This window comes from Orcinus orca, chromosome 3 (genome assembly GCF_937001465.1).
Source record: "Orcinus orca chromosome 3, mOrcOrc1.1, whole genome shotgun sequence".
In the NCBI taxonomy this organism is placed as follows: Eukaryota; Metazoa; Chordata; class Mammalia; order Artiodactyla; family Delphinidae; genus Orcinus; species Orcinus orca.
Window position 1 is genome coordinate 121,614,563 of NC_064561.1, and position 26,519 is coordinate 121,641,081.

Genomic DNA, 26,519 nt, shown 5'->3' on the forward strand with positions numbered 1-26,519 from the left:
CACACACACACACACACACACACACAGAAATGTTTATGTATGTAAGTCTATATAGGTGTGTTTTTATATACATACATATATACATACACAGACCATAACTACACATATACATACACATATATTTTCCAGCTCTGTCCATTAAGAGGTCCTGGAAGCACTGACACCCTAGGAGCAATGATTATACTAAAATCCCAGATTTTGCTTTCTAAATACCACCTGCTGCTATAATCAAGCAGGGATCCTTGAAGAAGTGACTGATTTGAGAACTGGGACAAGTACGTGATGAGCTTGCCAAGAATGCAAGACCTGAGGTCTGTCATGAGGAAATATTGAACTGATCGAGACTGTGGACATTTTTCATAATAAAAGGCCTGTAGTCTTGAAGACTGTCATGTGTACGAGAGGAAGGGAAAAACTGAGGAACTAACTATTTTGAAGGAGACTGATGCAAACTAAATGCAATGCATGTTCCTGGAGAGTTTCTTGGACCACAAGAAAATAAGAAGGATTGCTGGAATGGTTGATAAATTTGAATGGGGTCTGCAGACTGCATGGCAGTGTTGCCTCAATGCTGATCTCCTGGTTGGAAGGCTGCATACTAGTAATACAGGAGTGCATCTTTGTGTGGGGAAGTGTACACTGCAGTACTTAAGGATATGAGGCATCATGATAGAAAAAAAGAGAGAAAGAGAGGTGGGGGGAGAGAGAGGGATGGAGGGAGAGAGAATGGTTAAACAATTTGGGAATCTGGGTAAAGGAGATGTAGTAGTCTTATGCAACTTTTCTGTATGTTTAAAATTATTTTTTTAATGACAATAAATCAGCCTTAAAACAGTCAATGAAAAATAAAACTTTATAAATTTATTTTTCAAAGAAAAGATAAAGCAAAGTTATTCAAGCCAAACAAAAGGACAATGTGAATTTAGGTAAAAAATATCACTAAACAAGACCAAGAAGGAGAACTTTTAATAATAAGGTATAATTCTTCATGAAGATAATAAAACCTATATGAATATGCCCCAAATAACATATCATGAGCATTTAATAAGCAAAAATTATAAAGGCAGAAGAGGAAGCAGACAAAAACACTTTAATAGTTGGAGACTTTAACTCTTAGTCCATAAGAGAGCAAGTAGCCAAAAAATTAAAGATGCCAAATATTTGCACACATGCAAAACGGCACACTCATAAGATTATTCATTATAGCATTGTTTGTAATACCAAAGATTAAAAACATCCTTTATGTTCATCAATAGGGAGGCTGGTTAGATAAATTATAGTACATACATAAATACAATGCACCTAGAAAAGGAAAATGAGGAACCTTGAAAAAAGCTCCAAGATGTATTGCTAAGTCAAAAAAAAAAAAAGCAAAGAACAGAACAGAAGCAAGGTATATAATATGATACCTTTTGTTTTAAAAAGGAGGGGAAAATAAGAATCTATACTTGTATTCACTTTTATATGCATAAAGAAACTACTAATGTGGTTGAACAAGAAACTGACAACTGTGCTTAGTGAGGCTGGGCAGGACTGGGTGAATGGGAGAAAGGCTTTTCACAGTATAACTCTGTTCATTGGTTTTTAAACCTTGTGATTATATTACTTATTCAAAGAATTACATTAAAAATATTTTTAAAAGCAAAGAGTAAGACATGAAAGACTTAAATAACGTAACTAATAATGTATGTTATTAACCTGTCACAGTAGTTTTATTCTAATATCCAGTCTCCTTTCTGTCTTTTAGCAATCCCCTGAATTCTAACTAGGCAAAAGACTGTACAGAATAATAGCTACATGTCCCAGCTTCCTCTGCAGCTAGGTATAGGCATACGACTAAGTTAAAGCCAATGAGTGTGTCCAGTGCCCTTGAAGAACAGGGACAGGCCCTGAGCCTCTTTTTCCCTCAATCCTACCAACTGAAACTCAGACATGGCAGTAATCAATCTGACCATATAGATGAGGTCAATATCCTAAGGAAAACAAGTACCAAGACAGAAGGATTTTGGGTCCCCGACACTGTGAAGGCATCAAATCTGCCCTGGCCTATTTATGCTTTTCCAGTTATATGAGACAGAAACAAACTTAAGTTTAAGCTATTGTTAATTTAGGTTTCTGTTATAACAGCCGAACTATATCCTCATAAAATACATGAACTCATACAAATATCCATATATCAAACCATTAATAAAACCTTAATAAAGTCTACGAAGTAGAAATAATATAGACATTATCCGATTACTATACAATAAACCTAGAAAACTATTAACCAATCCAAAATAAAATAATTCTACTATCTCAGGGCCTAAAAAATTTTCTCTTAAAACAACTTTTGAGACAAAGGAGAACAAAACCACAATTGCAGAATATTTATAAATTAACAGTGATGAAAACCTACACATAAGAAACAATAAGATACAGCTACAGCAGTGGTCAGAGAAAAAAGTATAGTCTTAAATATTTATGTTAATAAATATAAATATATTAATAAATATTAAAAATGAAAATAAGCATCTAACTCAAGAAATTAGAAGAAACTACACGAAAAGAATTTTAAAAGATAAAAAGCAGAAATTAGTAAATCATAAACCAGAAAAATACATAATCCAAGAGTTCATTTTCAAAAAAAAGAGAAATAAATCATTTTCTAGTTTAATCAAGATACAAGGGAGAAAACTCAGATAAACAAAATAAGGAAATTATTTTAGAGACACAGAAGAAACCAAAAGAAAACTATTTTAATCATCTGTGTGTAAATAAATCTTAAAACTTGGGTGAGATAAACAATTTTTTAGGAAAATACAATATATCAAAATTGGCTACCATACAGAAAATCAACCATTTACCATGTAAGAAATAGAAAAGACTGTATAAGTTAAGCTTTCCCCAAAGCACCAGGTTTAAATGGTTTCAATGTTGAGTTTATGAAAACTCAGGTACAGGCCTCATTTGAATGTTACTTTTAACATCCCCGAAAATGTAAAAAGAAAGAAAGGTCCGTAGTTTTTTAATGAAATATCCATGATATTGATACCCAAAACTGAGAAAGAAACTGAAATATCCATGATATTGATACCTAAAACAGACCAATCTCACTTTCAAATGCTGAAATCCTAACTAAAATGTTAGCAATAAAATTCAGCAGTACATTAAAAGAATGATAAATTCTGATCAAGTGGGGTTTATTCTGTACATGTGTGGATGGTTCAATATATAAGATATTAATAAAATTTATTTTATTAATAGATAAAGGGAGAAAATAGTTATTTTCATAGAAACTGAAAAAAGCATTTAGTAAAAACTCAATACCCACAGGAATGTGGATACTTCTTTAATGTTTGAGTATATGCTTCCTTACTCTCTACAATATAGTGAATTATCAAACAGGGTCTTTTTCTGGATGATTTGTGATCATTCTTTATTTGTTAGAATTCTTTACAACTATTTGACATATGTGTTGAGGATGGTTTTACCAGAACCTATTTTTATGTATTCAAATGTATCAAACTTTCCTTTTATAGCTTCTGGGTTTTGTGCCTTACTAAGAAGGGTCTTCTCCATTCTGAAACTATATAAAAAAAGAATCATCACTTGTGGTTTTTTTATGCATTTAATGTTTGTTGTTCAAGTCTTTAATTCATCTGGAATTTATTTTGGAGGAAGGATTAAGGAAAGATGTTAACTTTGTTTTTCCTACAATGTTGGCCTGTTGTCCCAATACAAGTTATTGAACTTTTGCTCCAATGATCTGAAATACCAGATTTTTCCTGTTCTAAGTTCCATGATAGAGTTGGGTTTATTCCTGGACATTCCCTGCTGTTCTATTGACTAGTCTACTGAAAAGACAGTATCAAAACTATTTCAATATCTGTAGCTTTATAATATTTAATATATGGTCCAACCAATTTTTATTACATATTAAAATAATAACATTTTGGGAATTCCCTGGAGGTCCAGTGGTAAGGGCTTGGTGCTTTCACTGCTGAGGGTCCAGGTTCAATTCCTGGTCAGGGAACTAAGATCCCACAAGCCGCGTGGCCAAAAAAAAAAAAAAAAAAAATTAAAAAAAAAAAAATAAATAAAATTTTTATATGGGAAAGACTTCTGGAATTATGACAGAATTCAAAGGGAAATTATTTTACCCACTTATAACTTTTTGTGAATGTATAACATAATGAAAAAAATGACAAACATTTACTGGGCACCTACTATGTGCAAAAGCTTTTGTGAGGAACAGAGGTGAAAGACATGATGTTGAGGTTCATCAAGGATCGTCATTCCAGTGAGGAAGTCCGAGCACTTACAGAATCAGTGTTCATTCTCTGTCTCTTTCTCTCACACACGTTGTCTTTACATAATCAGTTTTCATCTTCTTTCTGTCTCTCATACGCACTCACATGCACACACTATATTGTAAAACTTACACGTACCTGTTTGATTGCTTTAACAGCCAAAGTAACTGAGAACAAGACTGCCTGACTAATGCTGCTCTGACAGGAAATGTTACAAGCTGATTTAGTTCATTACATATATATTCCATCTCTTTCACCATTATCCAACTGTAACCTGAAATGAAAAGAAAGATATTTAACTTTTCTAACCAAAGTCCTATAAGTCAATTAAGTAAAAAACTCAATTACATATGAATAGGTAAATTCATAGGTAATTCATAAACATTTCCATTTGGATTCAGAGAAATTAAAATACCACTTAATGCAAGAAAAAATTTTGAGTGGAAAATGTAGATAAAAAATTAAATCTAAGTAATGTCACAAGTGACCTAGAGCAATAAATGAAAAATTAAAACATTAGAAAGGAATTTATTAATCTCTCAAGTACAAAAAAGGAAATTCTGACATTATATTTACTTTAAAGATTCTAAGGCTCTGCATCATTAATATTCTCGATAAACTTATATCTTCTGCTTGTTAAGTTTTCTTTTCCGAGAGAAAGAAAGAGTATTTACTAGCTGTTTAAGGAATAATTAACTTCAATTTTTTTTGGGGGGTGGGGGTCTAGTCCAAATTACTTACACATTTTATCTAAAATAGAAAAATAGTGTTAAAATTGACTTTTATATATGTGTTTTATGTTTTAAATCATGTTTAGACATTGTGGAAAACATATCTGCCTGTTTATAAACAGCTTCAGAAAAAAATCTATATTTTAAAAATAGCCCCTACACTCTATCAAAACTATCCATAGGTTGTAAAAAGTACTGGTCAGTAAAGGAACAATTTACAAAAAGCCTATGTGAATACATTAGTTTAGCAGCTAAATGCCTCATGAAAGAAGGGAAAGGTCTGCTTTCCTTTAAAATCTGGAAAATTATATCTTTTTAATTAGAAAAAGGGGTTGCTAACAGAAGCTATACTTACATTACTTAAAAACTTATAAACTCTCTTTTCTAAATTTTGTAGCAGAAGAAGTAAGGGAGGATAAAACACATGTTGGTAACGACCAGAGGCCAGTGGGGGAAAAGCAGCCTGGAAACATTCAACACAAACAAAAGACCCAGATATGGTTTAACTCGGCTCAAGCCTGAGATTAAAGCCAGAGTTAGACTAAACCGTGACTAAAAGATTAGAATCAGTATGGAGGCTATTAAATTGTTTCTAGTTTACCTTCTTTAAACACTCTGAATTATATGCTATATTCTTTACTGAAACTAATAAAAATTAAAATGATTAGAAAATTAAAATAGAACAAATTTAAAGCATATTATTTTTTTCTCAATCATATCAGTTGTTGGTCCAGAGGGTTATAAACTAAATGTCACTACTCACCAGTTACTCTAATCTCATGTTAGATTTTTAAAGCTTACATCTAAAAACAATAGTAGGAAATAAGTAAAAAGAATGCCCTGAACACAAGATAAAGGCTAACATCTCCACTGGCTCTAAATAACTTCTTGGTTAATTATTTTTACCATGTGTTCAGGTATCCCAGATCATCTGTTTGCTTAATGGCTGTTTACTGGAAAATCACTACCTAGGAATGTATGAATAAATAGAAAGATGAATCCAAATAGCGTAATAAGTTTCAGCCAGGAGAAAGAAGCTGAATATCAGGTCCATCTGTAAGAGTACATAAAGGGAAAGAAGAAATCCAGCCTAGAGGAGAGTCTCATGGCCTCACATACCCCGTCTAGCCAAAGAGAGCTTAAGGGCACCAAGGTTCCAGCAGCCTACATTTGGAGCTCCTTCTAATGTCTAGGGAACAGAATTTGTGCTGTTCAACTGTACACCCACCGACTTCTGGCCTCACATTACTTGAAAAGTTTTAATTACCACTTCTCTATCTTTCGTCTGACATAGGGAGTTTGCTCCAAAGTAAAAGGAAAGAAGAAAAGAGTATAGAATACAAGTTCAAAGAGACCAATTCAGGATTCGTTTGTGTATGTAAAGAGGCAGCTTTGGTTATTCTAGACCTTGCAAATAAACATTTTCCATGGAAGCTTGGTGACAGAATGTCACCTATGAATGAGTATCTATCTGAAATAACAGAAGGAAGAGTCATACACACACCTTTAGGGCCAGACCTTTCTCTCCATTAGGCTCTTAGATTTTGCAGAATGTATTTTTGGTTTTGTATTAAAGGTATTATTTTTATATTTGAGTATATTTTAATTTGACCAAAAAGGAATACATTTAGAAAATTATCACCTTCATTGACTTTCTCAGGATGCCATCCTGTTGTCCAACCTAGGGAAAATGTCACATCTGGAAAGAAGGATGTCACAGTGTCTATAAAAGGTTTTGCATCCACTACTCTGCTATTTCCATTTGGACCAGGAAGAATATCAGCATTAATCCACACTGGACGCTTCAGATGCCTCTTCACATTTTCCAAGAGCATCATGGATGGTTCTACAGCTGCCAGACTAAAAACAATTTGTTGTCAATGAGATATATTCCTAAAGTAAAAGTAAAAAGTTCTTTTAGACTGCTGGCTTTAATATTGTCAAATTCATAATAAAAGTATAATACCATAATGCCTGAATTAAACAAAATCACAGAGCAGATAGCACTAGAGGGGAAAGCTAACATGTGCCATATCTTAAAATGTTGATTTATACTTACTATTCATGAAGGTACCTAAAAGGGTCTATAAATGTATGAATAATGACACTACATGTAGACAGAGGTTTCAAAACTCTGTATTAGGATCACTCAGTATAAAAACAATTTATGAAAAGACACAAACATTCACTCATCAGAGAATGTATAAATAAGATTTAAAAATTAAATACACTCATAACCTGCAAATTCAAGTTTATGAAAATACCCAAAGTGCACTCAGGCCCCATGTCTCTAATACCGGCTCATGACCTTGGAGAAAAGGGCTTCTTTTCCTTCATGCATACTTGTGTGAGTCTGGACACATAAACACATTTCTAAAAATGATTGCCAAGTGTAAAATTATAACATTTCCTTAAAGCTTTTATAAACTTCATTTTTTCCTTTATTGTAAACACCTTTCCTGGAAACAAGAGACAACTATATTTTAGTTACTTTTAAACTAAAAAGCAGCTTCAGTCTTTTTACTTCCCTACATCTTTTCTAACGGACACATATATCTTGAAACAATAAGATTTTAATCAGCCTACATAATTTTTACTGATTAAAAATACACACACAAACTTTATTGGAAAGCTACGCTACTTATAATTCTGAATGTCTTCTGAACCTTTAAGGCCTATGTTCATTTCTAAGAAAATTAGCTTTTAGTGAATACAGCGATGGGAGGCTAAGAATCTGGGAGACGGATACTGGAAGCGAGAACATTCAGCACCTCTCCTCACCTTTCCATTTTTCTTCTTAATGGAATGGAGTCCTTCTGCCTATGCTTCTACCACTCTTCACCTCACTCCTTTTGGGCCTCCTACTTTAAGAGCAGAAACTGATAACTTCATTATTTATAGGGTCATATTTATTAGTGAGCAAGGATACTGTTCACTAAAACCAGAGGAAACCAGCCTCTCTTTCATTCTGCTCCCATGTAATAAACTGCTTTTTTTCTCACTCTTATGCCCCTGAAATGGAGGCCCTAGATTTTAGTGGATTGATAAACTCTAATGCTAGACCTTACAGACTCTAGTTTAGATGCTGTCATTTCTCTGTCTCAAATGCTTTCTGCCTTGAATGGTATCAATGCCGTGTTAAAAACCACAATTCTGAGATCTGGCCAGCTGTACTTCCTACAAAATTCCCCCATTTTTAGTAGCAAACAACTTGTATCTATTACTCTAAAGCTTGTTTGACTGCAAGTCCCACAGCAGCAGCCAAGTCCCCGCGGGGCTCTGCTCTTCATGGGTGGAGTGGGAGGTAACCTTGAACTAATCCACACATGTCTCCTCTCCTTTTCCAGAAAGTATTCTTATTTCTTAAGAAATCTGGTGTCTGTGGAGGTTGGGTTAAACACTAATTTCCAGTTTACGTTTAGGAGGAAGCTTCTTATGCTTTCTCAATTTAGTAAGCTGACATCAGGCTGTTTAACAATGGTTCGCCATCTGATAATATCTAGTCTCAGCATGTTCTCTCCCAAACTGAAATTCCACCAGCATGTATTAAGTGTCTACTACATGCAAAACACTGCACAGTTAGACATACAGAGCTAAGACACAGAACATAATGAAATAAGAATTTAATGTACATATTCTGTTTTATATGTAAATATTTTAATTATCACTAATATAGACTATAGTAATGTCATTTTCCCTTACCAGAAACTTAAATAAGAAAAACAAAACCTATATTAAGAAAACCACAAAACTTTACTAAGAAGAAATCAACTTTTTGTTGTAGTTTTAATTTTCTGGAGCTTTACAAAATAATTAATAAAACTCCTCTGGAAGAGTAAATGTGGAGGAAAAGCCATAACATTTTTGGAAAAAAAAAAAAAGACTGAGGATGAACTTTGCCCAAGAGCAAGACACAATGCTTACTACGAAGAATAACATACTATGTTCCTAGCCTGGAAGACTCAATATTATAAATATTGCAAAATTACACTTCGTTCCCAACTAATCTATAAATTCCACGTAATTCTAATTTAAAATATCCGTGGATATCATTCTCAATCCTTACATGTATTAGTATTAAGTTTCCCATAAAGAACTGACAAAAGGTTTGCCAAAATGATCATTTGAAGAGGAGGGTCCTGATCAGTATACTACCTAAAATTTCTTTTTGGTAGTACTTATTTAGGAAATTCCAGGGAAGATATAAACTTAGCTCTTATAGGATAGAGTTTTTTTCTAAAAAGTTACTTGGTAAGTCAAACTTCTCAGTACCTATTTTCCTATTAACTTCGTTTAGAAATTGGGGCTAACAAAAATCATACTTAAAATGATAATAAACCATTTAAAATTACATTCTAAGGTAAAATTCCAGATAAAAATTTTAAATCATCGTATATTACTTAGTTATTGCGTGTATACAAACAAAATAACTCAGAGGCACAAAACAAGAACTATTAAAATTTGACTATTAGGTCATTCAGCTACTCTTACAGACGTAGTGCAGAGTTCCGGTTCAGAATGTGAACTCTTCAGCCAGGCTGGCAGCTCTCCTACCGATTACGTGACCACAAGCAGGCTACTTACCCCTCTCTGCCTCTGTTCCTTCATCTGGAAAATGAGAATAGGAATAACCTACTTCTTAGGATTGTTATGAAGACTAAATGAATTTACACATTTAATGCTCTTAGAACAGTGTCTGACACACAGTAAGTGCTTATATAATTGTTAGTTAAATTCATTCCCCTTCAAATATGTTATGACCAAAACTCTTTTTTTAATGGCACAGCCTTTCAGTGGTAGCTGCTAGCATTTAGGAATGCAGGAGCTGGTCTGACTGGTGAGGAGCCAAAGAATATATTACAGGGGCTTCGCTGGTGGCGCAGTGGTTGGGAATCCATCTGCCAATGCAGGGGACATGGGTTTGAGCCCTGGTCCAGGAAGATCCCACATGCCGCGGAGCAACTAAGCCCATGCACCACAACTATTGAGCCCACGTGCTGCAACTACTGAAGCCCAAGTACCTAGAGCCAATGCTCTGCAACAAGAGAAGCCACCGCAATGAGAAGCCCATGTACTGCAGGGAAGAGTGGCCCCTGCTCGCCACAACTAGAGAAAGTATGTGTGCAGCAACAAAGGCCCAACACAGCCAAAAATAAATAAAATAAATAAATTTTTTTAAAAAAAGAATATATTACAGAGAGCAAGTCTACGGGCAATAGTAAACATCAAAAAAAACTGAGCACATGAAAAGACAAGGAGCTCTAAAATTCAGCTCACCAAGCACTAATGATTAAATGCTTTATTTCACAGTACAGAGAACACTGGACTGGCTCCAGGAAACCTGGGATCTGGTCCTAGCTCAGCTCTCAAGCTTAGCTATTGTCACTTAACCTCTCTAGGACTAAGTTTCTTTGTCAAGAAAATGGAGTTGGACCGTTCACTCCTCTAAAAGCTTTAAGATCTTGAAACAGCTTTCATTCACCAACAGTGTAAAGAGGTTGACTGGTACACTCAGGCCTGCAACAACTGATTAGAGTAATCTTAAAAACCCTGTGAGTAAGAGCTCCAAATCCTTATTAATTTCTTGAGATAATTTAATTTAAAAATATTGTTCAAAGATAAGGCAGGATTACCACACATCCTAGATTTTCATAGCAGTTGCCTTCATGGGCCTTATGGTGAGCTTTTATGGTGTCACAATAAATTCCTGGCTTTCCCTCTAATTTTTATACTGCCAAAATACCACAGAAGTAAAATTTTCCGTGATAGCCACAGGGAAGGAAACAACACTTAATCTTGCTCTCTTCATTATCAATGTTTCCAAAATATTATTTTTAAGAAACTTTTCAATTATTAAAGAATTCTAGATAATTCCCCTTCCAAAAATATAATAACACAAATCAAGTAGGAAACGCATTAACTACCCCAACTACTGCCAAATCTCTCTCTCGAACTACTTTTTAATGAAAGTGGTATTTTAAATTTACCGTTCTACTATTACAATGGTCACTTAGGATAACTTCCTATATAAAAATTAACTTAATTTTAGCCTTAAAGGGTTCCCAAGAAACAATTTTAGCAAACAACTCAGTGTGTCTTTGGTCCATTCCTGAAACATATTAGTTTGCAATTCCATTTTCAGTTTAGATAAAGTATAAAGTTATTTAGTCAGGCACAGATATATGAAGTTACTGATTTTTTTTCCATATAGTTATTCTATAACAACTAGGAGACTGAACATGTTTGTACAAATACCTCTTAAAATCCAGTTTGATGCCTTTATTGCTTTTTATAACTTCAGCCAGCCATTCCTGTAAAGTATTATCACTGTTTGTTTCAGGAGGATGAGCCATGATTGGTTGGCCATGTTCTGATCCAGCACTTGGAAAAATGACATCAGCCTCTATCATATGAGCAGTACCTGTCCAGATAAAAGAACTTACATTAATGCTAATAAAATAGGGACTGTAAGAGATGGCATATTCAGTATCCTTTTGAGGAAGATAAAAGGAAGGAAAGAAAATAAAATTTCCTGAGTAAAAGACTAAGTGCCAGGTACTATGTCAAGCCTTACATGTTGCACTTATTTGTTACACGTGAGCAAATAGGCAGTGAGGAGTGTAATACCTTTGCCTAGGTCACACTCAAGCTGTTGTCCTAATATTTAATTTCTTCCCAGTATATGGCAAAGTGAGAATGCAAAGGGAGGCTTAATAAGTATTTGTTGACTCTTCTGAGAACAAAAATAGTACTTTTATCTTCTCACTCCTCAAATTAGAAACTACAGATGTTTATTGTTTATGTTTGAAATTGTGTGTTATAGATTCAGTTCCTTGACCTAAAGCTTGGCTACTATTTAAAAGCACACATCCCTGGAATGGGTAAAGAGCTTCACCAGTCACTTAGTGTGAGTGTGCTTAGCAGGCTCTGATAGACTAACTCCAAAGATGGCTGACAACAATTCCTCCCATATGTATGTGCCTCTCTCCTCATCTCTTTCTCCTCCCCTTGAGTCTGGGCCGGTTTTGTGACTTGCTTTGACCAGTGGAAGGTAGTGGAAGTAAAACTCTCAGTTCTAAGCTAAGCCCTTAAAAGGCCTGGCAGCTTCTGCTTTCATCCTCTTGAAAGCCAGCTACCATGTAAAGAAGTTCAGGTAAGACTACTGAAGACTCAGAAACCACATGGAGAGAGAGAAGCCTCATGGAAGAAAACTAAGACCTCCTGCCCGACAGACAGCATGAAGGTCTCTGACATGTGAGTGAGGCCATTTTAGAATTTCTAGGCCCAGCTGAGCTCCCAGCCAAATGCAGCAACACGAGTGCTCCCGATCTATACCACATGGAACAGAAGAACCACTAGCTGACCCACAAAATCGTGAAAAATGATAAATCACTGTCATTTTAAGCCACAAAGTTTTGGGGGTAGCTTATTACACAGCAACAGAAAACAAACAGAAATAGCTACCTGGAAGTGGGGCCCTGCCATAACAAAAACCTGAAACCTGTGACACTGGTTTTGGGATCCAGCAGATTCTAGAAAGGCACTGTTAAAGCAAGTTAGAAGAGCAGTGAGGAAATTCTTTTCACGTAGTGGTGAAACTTTTGATCACGTTGGCACTTGTAGCAACTGGTGGAAGATAGAGAGGGTGCCTAGTCAATTTGTGGATTTGGCTAAGGAGGTTTCCAGGCAGAATGTTGAAAATGCCAACGGAGTTTCTTTTAGCTCCTATGATAAAGAATGGGAAGAAAGAGCTGAGTTAAATAATTAACTATTTACATTTTAAGCAGCATAGAGAGGATATATTTCCAACTCAGGACTTGTGCTGAGTTAGAAAATAAAACCATTCTTTCCAGCTGGCAGGAGATTCTCAAAGTAGGAGAAAGCCTCAGGTCAAAAGTCAAATCCAGGATGCTGTTAGTAAACCACGGCCTCGGGATCAAGACCAAACCAAGGATACAGCTACAAGACCCTTTATTAAGACTTCAGAAAGATGATGCCTTGGGTACCCACATAGCTAGACAAAACAACATTATAGAATCTTAAGGGTGTTATCCCATAGCACCCTAACTAGCAGACCAAGTAGAGAGAGGTCTACCCCAAAGAGATCCAGCAATAAGGTTTTTGATTAAAGGGATGGTTTATAATTTGATATATAGAAAGACTAGTACATTTTTAATAGAGCTGTATCCACTTGGACCTGAAAAAAAAAAAAAGAGAGAGACAGTTCAAAATGAAAAGAAGCCTATGAACTCTCAAATTTCTATAGGCAGGAAATAGGCTGAAAAAGCTACCCAGCTGCATATATAAGCCATTTTCCAATAAGCGTATGAAGAGATGCTCAACATCATTAACCTTCAGGGAAATGCAAATCTAAACTACAATGAGATACCAATTCACAAGTACTAGGAAGACTATAATGAAAAAGACAATAACAAGTGTTGACAAGGACATGGGGAGATTAGAAACCTCATCCAGTCTGTTGGTGGGAATGTAAGAAGGTGCAGCTGCTTCAGAAAAGCTTGCAGTTTCTCAAAAAAAGTTAAACAGAGTTATATTTGAGATGCAATAGGTCAAGCTTCTGTCTAATTTCATAAAAATTAAGCAAACATGACTTCTCAATAAAGTGGTACTTAGCACAATATATGTAGGCATTCCATCTTCTCTATCAATGCAGTTGTAAAGGAGCATATAGGCCTTGGAATTCCTTAACAGTAATAGTCAGTGTCTCTATTTATTAACTCCATTCATTTCCCATGAATAGAAAAAAAAATCACTAAATGGCAGTGACAAGGAGTCTCAGGTCCCATGTAAATTATGTTCCTGAAGGTCTCTTTTAAGAATAAGAATGGAAGCTAAGCAGTAGGGGTAAGAGATCATGGTGGCTTGAACTAGGATGATGACAACAGAGATGGACAGATGTGGACTAATTCAAAATATATTTTGGGATAGAATTATAATGTCTGGATAACAGAGCAGATGCAAGAAATAAAGAATACATAGAATAGATGATTCCCAGATTTCTGGCTTAAGAATACATGGGGAATTCCCTGGCATTCCAGTGGTTAGGACTTGGCACTTTCACTGCCGTGGGCCCTGGCCAAGGAACTAAGATCCCGCGAGATGCGTGGTGTGGCCAAAAACAAACAAACAAACAAACAAAAGAATCTATGTGGATTATGGTGCCATTTACTGAGATAGCAAAGATCATAGGAAGTACAGGTTAGTAGACATAATTAAGAATTTCATTTTGAATAATTTAAATTTGTGATGCATGAGAACTCTCTAAGTGAAAACACCAACTAAGCAGTTGGATAGACTAATACAGAAGAGAGGGAGGCCTGGCCTGGAGATATGTTTGTGAGCTGTCCAGCCTCTCTCCCTATTCTCCCACCCCTGGTCCTTGGGCAGAAGCCTTTTGAAGGTCAGGGAATGCTTCTCCTTTGGGAGACTGCCTGGTCACCATATTTCCCAAGTCAGGGAGAGCCAGATGAGGAAGTCTGCACATCAAGATTATCACTCCAACCACAGGAGCCCCAGCTTGTGACAAGAGCCAGACAGTAGAAAACAGCTTTGTTTTTTCTGATTTTCTGCACAAGAAAATCCCAAATAGTTGCTACTCACACTCAAAACAAAACTCAAAGAAATATGTTTATAGAAATGAAGTTAAACTTATCTATCTTGCCTATACTGTTTACATGCTCTAATGCAGCAATTTATTATATTTTTTAATACATTTAGTTGATGACTATAGTCACACTTTTCCTAAATATGTTACAAAGCCTTTTTTTAAAAACTACATTTTTTATTCTCAAAAAGACTTGATGATTTCAATTTTTTAACCAGCATTTCTTTTAATATATATATTTTAAAAATCTACATGCAGAAACGTTATAACAAAAAAAATTACATTATATGTAATAACTTTTTTAAACAATTTTGACTATTCTGAGGTCGGATGTGTTGACAATGCAACACCAAATGACACTCTTACATTGTTCCTCCTGTACTTTGTTTTTTTAAAACATAGACATTGTTGAAAATCCAGTATCACATGTTAATCAAAATAGAAACAGCTTCATTAATAACAGTTGTACTAAATTTAAGTATTCTAGGAGAAATAAGATAAACCAATGAAATACATGTCTCCAGGAATCTGTTTTCTTTCCTTTGGACTAGAAAGAAATTGCAAGACTAGCCAGAGCTGAGAAAAGGGACTGGATGAAAAACATCCCCCAAACTATAAAACTTGGGGCTCTTGTTGCCTAAGAGAAGGTAAAGAGGATATTATCTGAAAACTAAGTAACCTACAAAAAATTCCCAGATCAACACCAGACTTCCAGCAACTGGAGATGACTTGCTATAAGTCATTTTTAAAACTTGGCTAAAAGTAAATGATCCATAGTTAATTAAATTATTTCTAGGGATGAGGCTTCCGCATTTACTATTACAAATTGTAAATTTGTAAGATTTTTTCCAAATTTTTAGTTGTTATATAGAAATAAAATTTATTTTGTTTTGATTTTATACTGTCAAAAAAGACATATTGTCTAAATTAACCTATGAATTATAATCATTTATCTGTAGAATCTTTTTGATTTACTATATACGCAACCATATTGTCTGTACATAACAGCTGTATTATTCCTATCTTTTATCCATTTAAAAAAATTGATATATAATTCACATACTATAACATCATCCTTTTAAAGTGTACCGTTCAGGGCTTCCCTGGTGGCACAGTGGTTAAGAATCCGCCTGCCAATGCAGCGGACACGGGTTCGAGCCCTGGTCCGGGAAGACCCCACATGCCACGAAGCAACTATGCCCGTGCGCCACAACTACTGAGCCTGTGCTCTAGAGCCCGTGAGCCACAACTACTGAAGCCCACGTGCCTAGAGCCCGTGATCCGCAACGAGAGAAGCCACCATAATGAGAAAGTCTGCAACTAGAGAAAGCTCATGTGCAGCAATTAAGACCCAATGCAAACAAATAAATAAATAAAATAAAGTGTACCATTCAATGGTTTGCAGAATATTCAGAAAGTTGTGCAACCATCACCACCACCAGCTAATTCCAGAAAAATTCTGTCACCCCAGAAAGAAACGCTGTACCCATTAGCATTTACTCTCTAGTCCCTATTCCTATCAGCTCCAGGCAGCCACTAATCAACATCTTCCTGAAGCATTGCTTTTGCTAAAATTTATTTATTAAATAATCACTGTTTGGTTACTATGTGGTAGGCACTGTTTTAGGTATTAGGGATATTAGAAGACAAGGTTCTTCCCTTTGAGGAACAAAGAAAAGCAATTTAAAAGAGTATCTTTACAATAAAAGAAATACATATTTAGATACATTATCCAGATACATAACTAAGATGCAAAAAATGTGTAAATTTTTACAATAAAACACAAGGTTACAAGGAATTCTTCCTGTTGGAACAGGGCACTTCAAGCTGTGCCCTACCCCTCTGGTGATATGCTTTCATTCTCCTAAGCTGCTGCAGCCAACAGTTTAGTTAGCCTTTTCATAGCAAAAGGCTAACTAAACTGCTATAGTAATCATCTGATTACAGATGGAGCTAGTAAACCAAAAGCCTTGGTTTCTAGCCTAGGCATAAATATTGCCCAAGGCATTATAAATTAGTATTCAATGACTTCACCCAACAACTATTTATTGAGCTTCTCCTTAGTACACTGTGAAAGACACAAAAATATGTATGTACGACATACAACCTGACCTTAAAAATTTTACCTAAATCACTACAATATATAAGCAAATGTAATAACATATGAGAGTTTTAAATAAGGCATAGAAACGGTAAATCACTTCTGGAAAATGAGAAAATTCTTCCATTATGGAAACTTGTTCATTTTGTAAATAAAATGAGATCTTTTACAAAAATGTTTATGTTAGCCAAGAATTTACACTTGAATCATCTAAGTCTCTGGCACCTGCAAATATGACCAGATATTTTTTTTTAAAAGAGTTGACTTCATCTATAATCTAATGTAAATACAAGTAACTAATGACTTACTTCTCAGTGCCTCATTCACTTGCACCTTGTGGTTAGCCGCATGATACCAGATGATCTGGGCGCCATCTTCTGTTGTGATCTGGTTATTTCTGAGAAAATATTCCAGTATGTTTTCACTCCAAGATCCTAAAATAACAGCATTTATATTAAAAAGAAGTTTTTATAGGGTAAATTTTTTTAATAAAAAAAGGGCACAGCATATATTGATAGAGAAAAATAAAGTAATAAAACTGGGAAAATATAAGATTTTAAAAAATTAAGAACAAGTATGAAGATGTGGCAAGTATAAAAATATATATTTATATATAAATAGGCTATTTATGATGTAAGTAATAATTAGTAAACATACAGGATAGTCTGAACCTCAGAACTGTGAGGAAATATGTAGGAAGAAAAAAAAAACTGGTAAGAAGCAGATATTTTAAAGCAGGAATTTTCACATGGTATCTTCTCCAATCCTGGCCCCATAAATAAGTAAAGTGTATATAAAGCCAATTCTATGTTAAAAAAAAACCTAAATTTTGTAGAACTTAATTGTCTTCTCCACCTGAGGCTCCATTCTATATTTATATTAACCATTTAGAATCTTAAATTACACATTTAAGCATATTCACCTTCAAATTATAAATGTCAACAACACTTACATGAGTGACTAAGTAAATTCTGAGTTAGTATTTATAGATTTATCTAGCATGTACAAATATATGTAATTCCCATAACTATCGACTAGTTTTTGGCAGACCAGATTTTTTTCTTAATTAGGCATTAAAATGTGAGTTAACCAAGACTAAAATACTTGAATCAGTTCTACTCCATATTATGCCATATCGCAATATAAGAAGGATAAAAGACTGAAAAACAGTGAAAGAGGTATCTATAATCTTACCCCGCCAATTCTTGTTCACTGGTTTAAACATTTAAGTGGCTACCAAATGGCTGCAAATTCCCTATGCATGAGATTATATCTTCCGTTTAATTATTTGTTTATTAATTCCACCTAACAACAGTTAAAAACCTAAAAATGGCCATCATAAACTGATGATAAGACATTGAGAGAAAGTAAAATTTGATAAGAGAATGGAGGGGCATATGAAAATAACTTCTAAGTAACATGCATGGAACTCAGTAACCACTCTGCATATTGGGCTACAGAATAAAGAAACTAAACAGTTAGCTGTAGCATCCACTATCCAAGCAGTCTCCTATACAAAACACATGCCCCTTTTTAGCATAGGCAAGAGAGTCACAGACCTTTCAGACTCAGATGAAAATACATGGCCATCATTTTTTACATGTTTAACTTAGGCATCTTAAAAAGGTACAGTAACTACTGGCTAAAACAGAAATGTCCAACAATGGGAAAAAGTAAATCACAGTATATCCTCATGATAAAATATGTAATTGATGTGGCTGTTAAACATGAAGTTTTTGAGATATGCCAAAAATCTCACAGAAATGGTAATCATGCATGTTACCATAAAAAAACTAAATGTTAGTTAATAGCACATGCTAGATGTATCCTTGACACCTTCCAACTAAACACACTGGATTCAAAATTTTTATAAGGGTAACTTGCAGATTAATAATAAAATACCACGATTCCAGAAATTAAAAACATTTGAAGCAAAAAGTTCTCCTTGCCCAGTTAATGGGTGAAACTGTACCTTACACTTAGCCACAACTGTATATATCTTTTCATATACACAGAATTTCAGACTCTAATTACCTATAATCTAGGGTATTATCACTATTTTAAGTAAACTGTTATTCTGAAAATAGGGCCAGGAGAAAGGCAAAATTACTTGTAATTTTTAAAAATTAAGACTTTTAGTGGGAGCAGTTTCAGGTTTATAGAAAAAACTGAGCAAAAACTAGAGAGTTCCTATATGTGACCTCCCCTAATTTTTACATCTTTCTGTGGTGATGAAATTGCTCTGAAATTGATTGTGGTGATGGTTACACAGCTCTGAATATACTAAAAACCAATGAATTCTATGCCTGAAATGAGTGAATTGTATGGTATACAAATTATATCTCGATAAAGATTTTTAAAAAGTTAAAAGAAAAGTAAAAAAAAGAAAAATACATCCTCCCTTTGACCCAGAAATTCCACTTTCATAAACTTATCCCATTGACAGATATGTTTGTAATATGTAGGAAATGACACATTTGATATAAGGATATTTATTGCAGCATTGTTTGTAACAGCAAAAGAGTGAAAATAACCTAAATATTCAGCAACAATGAATTCACTAAATAAATTATGGTATATCCATGCAATGGAACACAATGCAGCCATTAGTAAGAATGAGGTAGATCCATATGTGTAATATAGAATAATCTCAAAGATATGTTAAGCGAGAAAAAAGCAAGGTGGAGAACAGTATGTATAGGTACTGCAGTAGGAAGAATAATGATCCCTCCCCCCACAACGATGTCTATATCCTAATCTGTGAACTGTGAATATGTTGTTACACAGCAAGGGCGAAATAAAGTTACATGTGCAATTAAAGTTGCTAATCAGTTGACGCTGATCTTGGATTATCCAGGTGAGCCTAATTTAATCACATTAAGCATCTTATAAGATCCTTGTAAGTGAAAGGGAAGGCAGGAGAGTCAGTGTCGGTGTGATGCAATGTGAGAAAGACTTGACCAGCAACTGCTGGCTTTGAAAATGGAGGATGAGACCATGAGCCAAGGAATTCAAGCAGTCTCTAGAGGATAGTAAAAGGCAAGGACAATTGATTCTCCCCTAGAGCCTCTAGAAGGAATGCAGACATGCTGACACTGATTTTTAGCTAGACCCATTTCAGACTTCGGGCCGCCTGAATTATAAGATAATAAATTTGTGTTGTTCTAAGCCACTAAAAACTAATGCTCTAAAAAACTAGTTTGTATGTTTAAAAACAAAGTGGGAGAAGAACAAAAATGAGAAGACAGTATACGGTAGCATGTATACTACAATCTTAACTATATGGTGTTTTTTTTTGGCCATGTCACACGGCTTATGGGATCTTAGTTCCCCCATCAGGGATCAAACCCAGGCTTCCTGCAGGGGAAGTGCAGAGTCCTAATCACTGGACCACCAGGGAATTCCCTATATTTTCTTAAAAGTCAGGATTGTCAGAAAATATACCAAAAAGTTAACTAATGGTACCTCTGAATATGGGCACTATGTATTGTTTTCCTATTTCAATATACTTTACTGTATAAATGTTCTATAATGAGCACGTATTATGTTTACAATCAGGAAAAAATTTAAACTGAAAAAAGAATGTATTACCAAAACTATCTGATGTGACTACTTATGTTTATGTAAAAGATACTGTAACCTTCTGGAGTAGAACTGCCTGGCTTAAAACCCCTCTAACTGTTTTGCACAGCAAAGGAAACCATAACAAAAAAGTGAAAAGACAACCCACGGAATGGGAGAAAATATTTGCAAATGGTGCGACTGACAAGGGCTTAATATCCAAAATATACAAAAAGCTCATACAACTCAACAACAAAAAAATGAACAACCCAATCAAAAAATGGGCAGAAGACGTTAATAGACATTTCTCCAAAGAAGACATACAGATTGCCAGTACTTACATGAAAAGATGCTCAACGTTACTAATTATTAGAGAAATGCAAATCAAAACTACAATGAGGTACCACCTCACACCAGTCAGAATGGCCATCATTAAAAGTCTACAGATAACAAGTGCTGGAGAGGGTATAGAGAAAAGGGAACCCTCTTACACTGTTGGTGGGAATATAAGTTGGTGCAGCAGTATGGAGGTTCCTCAGAAAACTAAGAACAGAATTACTACATGATCCAGCAATCCCACTCCTGGGCATATACCCAGACAAAACTATAACTCAAAAAGATACATGCACACCTATGTTCATAGCAGCACTATTCACAATAGCCAAGACATGGAAACAACCTAAATGTCCATTGACAGATGAATGGATAAAGATGTGGTACATGTATACAATGGAATACTACTCAGCCATAAAAAAAGAATGAAATAGGGCTTCCCTGGTGGCACAGTGGTTAAGAATCTGCCTGCCAATGCACGGGACATGGGTTCGAGCCCTGGTCCAGGAAGATCCCACATGCCGTGGAGCAACTAAGCCCATGTGCCACAACTACTGAGCCTGTGCTCTAGAGCCTGTGAGCCACAACTACTGGGCCTTTGTACCACAACTACTGAAGCCCATGCGCCTGGAGCCCATACTCCACAGCAGGAGAACCCGCTGCACTGAGAAGCCCGTGCACTGCAACAAAGAGTGGCCCCTGCTGGTCGCAACTAGAGAAAGCCTGTGTGCAGCAGCAAAGACCAACGCAGCCAAAAATAAAATAAAATTAAAAATAAATAAATTTATTTTTTAAAAAAAGAATGAAATAATGCCATTTGCAGCAACATGGATGCAACTAGAGATTACCACACTAAATGAAGTAAGTCAGAAAAAGAAAGACAAATACCATATGACATCATTTATACATGGAATCTAAAATATGGCACAAATGAACCTATCTACAAAACAGAAACAGACTCAGACATAAAGATCAGACTTGTGGTTGCCAAGGGGGAAGCGGGGAGGGAGAGGGATGGACTGGGAGTTTGGGGTTGATAGATGCAAACTATTACATTTAGAATGGATAAACAACAAGGTCCTACTGCACAGCACAGGGAACTATATGCAATCTCCTGGGATAAACCATAATGGAAAAGAATATAAAAAAAATGTATATATGTGTATGAATGAGTCACTTTGCCATGCAGCAAAGATTGGCACAACACTGTAATCAACTATACTTCAATTTTAAAAAAGTGAAAGAAAAAAACACCTCTAACTCTGGGGTCAAACAACAGAGACACACTAATTACCAGCTTCTAAAGGCTGCATAAAAAAAAGCTGGAATAATGCTTGGCCACATCACTTTGTCTACATCTCCTATCCTCATCCTCACCCAATTGCCAAAGAGGAATAGGACTGCTCAAACTATTCCTCATTTCATCTGCTGAAATTATGGGTCAGGTAAATGTCACATTCCTTTCATTTCAACCAAGATCTCAAAAAGTAATACTCCTCCCTCCTCGCCACTCCTTTTCAACATTATACTGGAAGTACCAGCTAATGCACTAAGACAACAAAAAGAAATAAAAGGTGTACATACTGGGAAGAAGAAATGAACTGCTTTGTTCACAAAGATATGGTTGTCTATGCAGATAATCCAAAAGAATCAACACAAAAACTCCTGGAATTAACAAGTGATTATAGCAAGGTTGAAGGATTCAAGTTTAATACACAAGAGTCAATTGCTTTCCTATTTACCAGCAATGAACATGAAATTTGAAATGAAAACACAATACCATTTACATTAAACCCACAAAACCAAAATACTTAGGTATAAACCTAACAAAATATGTACAAGATCAACATGAGGACAACTACTCTGATGAATGAAATCAAAGAACTAAATAAATGGAGGATAGTCCATGTTCATGGACAGGAAGACTCAATATTGTCAAGATGTTAGTTCTTCCCAACTTGATCTATAGATTCAAGCAATCCCAATCAAAATCCCACCAAGTTATTTTGTGGATATCGACTAACTGATTGTAAAGTGTATGTGGAGGGCAAAAAACCCAGAATAGTCAACATAATATTGAAGAAGAATGAAGTGATGACTCTATCCAACATCAAAACTTATTATAAAGCTACAGTAATTAAGATAGTGTGGTTTTGGTGAAAAGAATAGACAAATAGATCAATGGAACAGAACAGAGAGTCCCAAAATAGATCCACATAAATAGAGTTAACTGATCTTTGATGAAGGAACAAAGGCAATACTGTGGAACAAAGACAGCTTTTTCAACAAATGGTGCTGGAACAACTGGACGTTCACATGCAGAAAAGGAATCTAGACACAGACGTCATACTTTCACAAAAAATAACTCAATATGGATCATAGACCTAAGTGTAAAATACAAAACGATAAAACTCCTAGAAGATAATATAGGAGAAAATCTACATGACCTTCGTAGATTTTTGTATCTACGGTCACGTCACAGCAACGACCTTTTAGATACACACCAAAGGCACCATCCATGAAAGAAATAATGGATAAGCTGGACTTCATTAAAATGAAAAACTTCTGCTCTGCAAAAGGTAACATCAAGCGAATGAAAAGACAAGCCACAGACTGGGAGAAAATATTTGCAAAAGACACATATGATAAAGGACTATTATCCTAAATATATAAAGAACTCTTAAAACTCAACAATAAGAAAACAACCCCATTAAAAAAAGGACCAAAGACCTTAACAGACACCTTACCAAAGAAGATAGACGGATGGCAAGTATATGAAAAGGTGCTCCACATCCATGTCATCAGAAAAACACACATTAAAACAACAGGGTATAACTACACACCTATTAAAATGGCCAAAATCCAGAACACTGATATATCAAATGCTGGTGAGGATGTGGAGTAACAGGAATTCTCATTCATTGTGGGTGGGAATGCAAAATGGTACAGCCACTTTTTTTTTTTTTTTTGCGGTACGCAGGCCTCTCACTGTTGTGGCCTCTCCCGTTGCGGAGCACAGGCTCCGGACGCGCAGGCTCAGCGACCATGGCTCACGGGCCCAGCCGCTCCGCGGCACGTGGGATCCTCCCGGACCGGGGCACGAAGCCGTGTCCCAGTTCCTTACAAAATTAAACATACTCCTACTATACAATCCGGCAATCATACACCTTGATATTTACTCAAAGGAGTTGAAAACTTATGTCCATACAAAAACCTGCACACTTATGTTTATAGCAGCTTTATTTGTAATTGTTGAAACTTGTAAGCAACCAAGATATCCTTCAGTAGGTGAATGGATAAACCGTGGTACACCAAGACAACAGAATATTATTGCTCTCTAAAACGGAATGAGCTCTCAAGCCACGAAAAGACACGAGGAAAGCTTAAACGCATATTACTAAGTGAAAAAGAGCCAATATGAAAAGGCTACATACTGTTTAATTCCAACAACATGACATTCTGCAAAAGACAAAACTATGGAGACAGTAAAAAGATCAGTGGTTTGTCAGGGGTTGGGGGGAGGAGGATACGTCGGTGGAGCACAAAGGATTTTTAGGATGGCGACTGTTTTGTATGATACCCTACCATGGAACGTGTCATTCATTATACATTTGTCTAAACCCACAGACCGTACACCACCAAGAGTGAACCCTAATGTAAAGTATGGACTTTGGGTAATTACGATGCATCAGTGTAGGCTCACAATTGTAACAAAAGTACCACTCTGGTGGGGAAGGCTGATATGGGGAAGTTATGCGTATGTCAGGTATGGGTATATGGAGAATCACGTGTCTTCCGCTCAATATTCCCAGGAACCTAAAACTGCTCTTAAAACAAACAAACAAACAAAAAAAACTCCTTTACAAAATGTCAGAATATTCTTGCCATTCTTTGCCACACCAAAAGCTTTTCTTTACCGCCCACGCCGGGAACCAAGGCTCTAGGCCGCTCGATTCTGGGAGAACGTAGAGAACGCGGATCACGAGATCCAGAAAAGGAAGGAGTGCCGCCAGAGGAGTCTCTCAAAGGGCCCCCAACTACCGGCAGCGGGCCGGAGAAAACGTCCACTGCAAGCCTACTGTGTGGAGCACAGTCCCAGACCCGAAGCCTGGGGAGCACCGCTTACCAGGGGCCCCCGCGGTCGCTGTCATGGTGACCGTGGTCCTCAGTCTGCGCAGGCGCTGAGCGGTGGGTGCCGCCGAAGACCCGTAACAGATGGCGAGAAAACCCGACTCTACAGAGAATAGACCTTGCCGTGGCCTCCGACGGCCGCCTAGGAGGAGCTTCCGAGGCGGAGGCGGAAGGGGCCGAGGAGCGGTGCGCACGCGCAGAGGCGGCGGCTCGAGTTTCGCCAGCGCGCCGTCTTCCCGGATGGTTTTCGCGTCCTAGTGTCGCGCGCGTCGCTCCTTTGAAAGGTAGTCAGGAAATGGGTAGTAATGAAGAACGCGGCGTCAGGGAAAACAGAAGCTGGGTTGAGACGCCAAGTTGCTGCTGTGGGGTACGAATTTCCAAATTGGATATATTTTCTCTTTTTAATTTTAGTAGCATCCTAAAAAATGACATGAAATCCTATCTCCATAAAAATGAGCGTTTCTGCATAAGGAGACTGAAGTGATAAGTTGGAAGTTTTCTGTTCCCCTCTTGACTTCTCTACCGGTTTTCACTCAGAAACACTCCTAGCAGCTGGATTCTCCCACCCACTGCCTTCTTTGCCCTCCTTAACTCCTTTCCACAGCCAAGCTGGGACTGGAAAAAGCGCCAGTGGAGTCAGACTGACGTGAATTAGCAATGCAGCACTGCCATATTCTGGTTCTGTAACTCTACCACTCAATCCGTCAGTTGTAAAATTAGGATAACAATACATCACCTCACACACAGCACAAATGGCAGCCCTTCTCGCCCAGCTCTTCATATTTTAATATACGTAAGTCTTTCCAGACGAGTTGTAATTATTTCAATATGTCTTCAATAAGGCTTCCGTATTCTCTGGATTTTCTCAAGCTCAATCGAAATGATTTCTTGAGTTTCAGAAAGCACTAAATTTTAATGACTTCATTGACCTTAAAAAAAATCTTTCTTGAGATATACAATTGATTGGCTTGAATTTGATCTGCATTTCCTAATGATACAAAATGTTATACATTTAAAGGGTACAATTCAGTGTAGTCACAGAATTGTGCAACCAGCACACCATCAATTTTAGAACATTTTCATCATCCAAAGCAGTCACTCCCCTTTCTCCCCAACCTTAAGGAACCACTAATCCACTTTCTGTCTCTATGGATTTGCCCATTCTGCACATTTCATTTAAATGGGATCATAGAGTATACAGTGTTTTGTGACTGGCTTCTTTCACTTAGCATAATGTTTGCGAGGTTCATGTTGTAGCATGTATCAGTACTTTATTAAATTTTTTTGTGGCCAAATTTCCATTATTTGCATATACCACATTTATTTGTCTATTCATCAATGGATGGACTGTTGCATTGTTTCCATTTTTGGCAACTAATGAATTTTGGCTGCTATAAACATTCTTGTACAAATTCTGTGTGGAATTATGCAGATGTATTTCTCTTGGGTATATACGTAAGAGTGGAATTGCTGGTTCATATGGTAACTCTATGTTTAACTTTTTGAGGAAGTGTCAAACAGTTTTGCAAAGCAGCTACATACAACATTTTACATTCCCACCAGCAATGTATGAGGGTTCCAATTTCTCCACATCCTCACCAATACTTGTTATTATCTGTTTATTTGTTTAATTATAGCCATCCAAATGGATATGAAGCAACATCTCATTGTGGTCGTTATTTGTATATCGCTAGTGACTAATAATGTTGAACATATTTTCAAGTGCTTATTGGCTTTTTATATAT

The 26,519-nt window shown here is 36.2% G+C and overlaps 1 protein-coding gene across 2 annotated transcripts in view; it reads right to left on the reverse strand.

The window, feature by feature from the left end:
• FAM151B (family with sequence similarity 151 member B) overlaps positions 1-24,935 on the reverse strand; it is a 31,408-nt gene extending 6,473 nt beyond the window's left edge. For both annotated transcript variants that reach the window (XR_004477947.2, XM_004281657.4), the window contains exons 1-5: positions 24,770-24,935; positions 17,058-17,183; positions 11,279-11,444; positions 6,666-6,883; positions 4,431-4,566 (exon numbers count right to left, since the gene is read on the reverse strand). Coding sequence is in view for 1 of the 2 variants with exons in the window: in XM_004281657.4 (XP_004281705.1) it covers positions 4,431-4,566; positions 6,666-6,883; positions 11,279-11,444; positions 17,058-17,183; positions 24,770-24,794 (671 nt within the window). In the remaining variant the exon portion in view is untranslated. The remainder of the gene's footprint in view (positions 1-4,430; positions 4,567-6,665; positions 6,884-11,278; positions 11,445-17,057; positions 17,184-24,769) is intronic.
• Between the last annotated feature and the right edge of the window lie 1,584 nt (positions 24,936-26,519).